Raw genomic sequence first — 4451 nt, forward strand, 5'->3', positions numbered from 1 at the left:
TGATATGCCTTGATGTTTTTCTTTTGGAGTCAAATCTATATGGTGTTCGCTGAGCTTCCTGAATACGTATTCTCTCATTCTTCATTATGACTGGAAAGTTTTCCTGTAGTAATTCTTCCACAGCGTTTTCAGTGCCTTTACTTGCTTCTTCCTTTTCTGGGATTCCAGTGATGCACATGTTATTTTTCTTGATGGTGTCCCACATTATTCCTAGGTTTTCTTCTTTTCCTTCTGTTTTGAGGTTGTTTTATTTGCTTTAGCAAATCAGTGGTGACAATTTTGTCTTCAATTTCACTGATTCTGTTTTCCATCTCATCAACTCTGCTCTTATGTCCCTCCATCATGTTGACAGCCTCTGAAACATTGGACCTTATATTTTGAATGGTGAATTCTTGTTTTTTCAGTGCCACTAATGCCTCATTTGTTTTCTCTGCAATGTTCTGCATTATTTTTTTTTAGCTCCTCCTGGTCTTTGCTTGTAGTATCCTGCAATTCATTAAGTTTGTCTTTCATCCATTGGATATATTCAGTCACTCCTCTTTTAAATTCTGTGTCAGAAAGTCCAATGAGACTTTCTGGCTTCAGGGAGTCCACTGATACTTTATCTCCCTTTGTGAGTGACATCTTGATTTGCTCTTGTGTATTGTGTGGCATAGTTTGCTTTGTTCGAGACATTGATATGTTCTTGATCTTAAAAAAATGCCCTTGAGATCAGTTGGGTAGCAATGGAACTTGTGCATTTCTCTGAATTTCTGACTTCAGAGAAATGTCAGTTCAGAGCCTGTTGGGGCAATCTCTTGCTGGTAAGACAGGTCAAGGTGCTCCCAATTAAAGGCAAGTTGATTGCCCAGATATGTAGTCACTGGTGTGGAGTCAAATGGGGTGAGGCAGGCAAAGGGTTGGGGTGATCGAAAGGGCAGGTCAAACACTTGGGGGACCTTACTCAAACCTCTGGTCTCTCAGTGTGCTCACGATTGGGGTCCCTACTTAAATTCCTGCTGTCTGTTTCCTACCCAATGGTTTTCTCAGTATTCCCTGCCTGGTGGCACTTACACAGGTGTCCTCACACAACAGCCCCTGCTCTAGCAGAGTCCTGGATCCGACAAGATCCAAAAAGTTCAAGTCAAATTCCCACCTACCCACTAGCCTCTGGCTGGTCTGCAAAGTCCAGAGAAGCCACCTGTTTTGTTCGTTTGGGGCAATTCGTGTAGCCCAAGAGAGCTCGGCCAAATTCCCCACCAGTGGGCATGCCCTTAGGTGCTCTCCCAGGTAATCAGCGGTGCCCCAGTAAACCCAGCCAGGATTGTACAGGCCTTTCTCCTGCCAGATTAGTTCCACAGCAGCTTGGCTGATAGCTCTGGGTAATGGCTGGATCCATGGTGGTGCCCTGAGGCCATAGGGCTGTTGTGGGGGCTGCGGTGCTTGGTTGTGGAGCTACAAGGAGGGGGGCGGGGGAAGGGGGGAAGCAAGGGACTAGGGGTGCAAAACAGCACAGGGCTTGGACACTACCACCAAGAGGTAGGGGGCGGGGCGTGGACGCTGCTGGGGATTTATGCAGCAGCACCCTGTGTTGGGGATCACGCAGGCGTGTGCTGCAGGGGGTCACACAGTGGCAGGTAGTCGTTGCTCCTCTGGGGGCACACGGTGTTCGCTCCTCGTTCCTGTTCTTAAAGGGAATGCCTTTAACCTCTCTCCATTGAGAACAATGCTGGCTCTCAGGTTTTCATAAATACTTTTTACTATGTTGAAGAAATTACCCTCTGATCCTATTTTGTTGAGTGTTTTGATCAGGAAAGGGTGTTGGATGAAAATTAAATATGTTTATATTATCTAGGAAGACCATGTGCTCATCCTGGAGAAATAAAAAATGGCTATATCAATATAACAAATGGCCTATTATTTTATTCACGCATCATCTTTTCATGCAACCTGGGGTAAGTTATAACATGTAACTTTTCATTTAACAAAGATAAAAATAATAAGAATTTAATACATAACCAGTGTTTACAAGTTTATGGAGATTAAAGACACCCGTCTCCTCAAAGATCCTTCATCATCAACTGATCACGGTTAAGTGTAGACATGTGGGGTAATATTTCTTTTACCACCAAATAAAAATTTAAGTGTTGAATAATTAGCAAAAGACAAAAATTTAAAAGAGAGTGGTTGATAATACTTGGAGTAATTACAACCTTTAAGAGTTAAAAGAGAAATCAGTCTTTAAGTTTTCCAAATAGTGAATTATAAAATAGGTAGCTCTGGTGGTCTGTTGGTTAGGAAATTGTCCTGCCAACCTAAAGTCAGGCAGTTCAAATCTATCAAGTGCTTCAAGGGAGATAAATGGATAGTCTCCTACTGTATAATTTACCAGCTCTGAAAACTCACTGGAAGGACAAGTATGAATCAGTTCTGATGCCTTGAGTTAAAAAAACATTTATTTATTTATTTATTCCTAGCATCAAAATATCATTCTGACCAGAAATACTTTTGGACTTACCAAGTTAGGGAAAGAACTCAGTTGTTAAATATCATCAGGGTCTCAGACAGACACTGCTGAAAACTTTGGTCATTTTTCTCATTTGTCTTCTGAGGTATGCTCTTTTAATTTGTGTGTAGTTTCTTTTTTTAAAGATGAAGATATCTTTATCAAGTATCTTCTGTACTATACACACAGATGTCTGAGCCATTAATACAGAATCTAGAGGATAACCTCTGAATACAATTATTCTTCGAGGCTGTCTTAATCTTTCAGAACTCAGAAAACTACAAGCATTTGCATCTTATCAGTGGGCTTTGAAAAGATTTCTATTTTATAACATGTGCCCATTGCAAATAACAATGTATTCTATGTTGTATTCAAATTTTGGTTTCTTTATCCTAATGGCACCACCTTTTACAATGTAATCTTTTTTTCCCTTTAAATGCCTGCATGATAATTTATTAATTCTTCACTGTCTCCTTTACGGGTGTAGTAGGGAACACGGGTGGTGTAGTCCATAAGGAGTTAGTGACCCAGAGCCCACTCCTCTCTGGCGGTTCAAACCCACCACAGTTCTTCAGGAGAAAGATGGGCAATCTCCTCCCATTGAGTGACGTGGTCAGTCTTGGAAAGCCAAAGAAGGGTCAGCTGTGAGTAGATTCTGACTCAGCAAGTATGAGTATTTTTAGTGAGTTTTACTGGTATATTGAATATTTTGTGGAGGCATTCTGGAGATTGTGAGGAAATTTAAGTATGTGGAAATGGAATATTTCTTCACTTTTTCTCCCTCTATTCCTTTAGGTACAAATTAAGTGGTGCAACTTATGCTTTCTGTGTAGAAATTGACAAAAAAATGGTATGGCATAAACCACTACCGACATGTACAGGTAAGATTTAAACAAAAAACAAAACCAAAAAGCTAAATAATGAGTGATAAAGTACTTGGTGTTCCTTTGGAATTATCCCCAGTATATTGTATTTGTAGTTTCTTCACCTTTTAGCAGGGAGCATTGGTGGCTTCATGGTAAGGAGTTGTGCTGCCAACCGAATGGCATTCAGTTTGAATCTACCAGTTCCTCCACAGGAGGAAGATGGACAGTCTCCTCTGATGTGATCTATAGCCTTTGTAAACCTACTAGAAGGTCAGCTATTGAGGCTGCTCTGATCTGACTATATAGAACAGCAAAAACAACACCACTTTTCAACAGAACTGTTTTGGTGATTTAAAGGCCATATTTACTGTATGTCCCATACCTGCGATAATAAATCACCAAGCAATTATGAACTTCAGTATCCTTAATTCCTAAACAATATGACTCTGGAAACTCTATGAACTTAGAGAATCGATGACAGTTATAGAAAGGCTTCAGGCCTTTTGTTCATAGGGTTGCTATGAGTCGTACTCGACTATATGACAATCAACAACAACAACAACAAAAAATACCCTTGATCATAAAATAAGGTTTAAAGAACAACTCACTTTTTGCATTATGCTGGAAATTATCCAAAAATGACTGGAACAGCACATGAGCAGAGAACTGCCAGAAGTCCAGGCTGGATTTAGAAGGGGTCGTGGTACTAGGGATATTGTAGCTAATGTTAGAAGGATCTTGGCTGAAAGCAGGGGTTACCAGAGCAATGTCTATCTGTGCTTCATTGATTATGCAAAGGTGTTTGACTGTGTGGACCATAATAAACTGTGGCTGACTCTGAGAATAATGGGAATCCCAGAACACTTGATCGTGCTAATGCAAAATTTATACTTGAACCAAGAGGCAGTCATCAGAACAGAGAAAGGGAACACTGCATGGTTCAAAATTGGGAAGGGCGTACGCCAGGGATGGATCCTATCTCCATACCTTTTCAACCTACATGCAGAACAGATTATCCGGGAGGCTGGGCTCTATGAGGAGAAATGTGGGGTCAGGATTGGTGGACGATTTATCAACAACCTGCGTTATGCGGATGACAC

General features: G+C 40.9%; 1 protein-coding gene across 1 annotated transcript in view; it reads left to right on the plus strand.

Annotated features, from left to right (window-relative positions):
- Positions 1-1834: 1834 nt before the first annotated feature.
- The window catches only part of LOC102874045 (cell wall protein DAN4-like), a gene marked incomplete at both ends in the record, with an annotated part of 6884 nt that continues 4267 nt past the window's right edge, over positions 1835-4451 (plus strand). Inside the window, 2 exons of the mRNA XM_006903433.1 lie at positions 1835-1934; positions 3281-3366. Coding sequence (XP_006903495.1) covers positions 1835-1934; positions 3281-3366 — 186 coding nt within the window. The remainder of the gene's footprint in view (positions 1935-3280; positions 3367-4451) is intronic.

This window comes from Elephantulus edwardii, unplaced genomic scaffold (genome assembly GCF_000299155.1).
Source record: "Elephantulus edwardii isolate Elephantulus edwardi_28Jun2011 unplaced genomic scaffold, EleEdw1.0 scaffold00872, whole genome shotgun sequence".
NCBI lineage: Eukaryota > Metazoa > Chordata > Mammalia > Macroscelidea > Macroscelididae > Elephantulus > Elephantulus edwardii.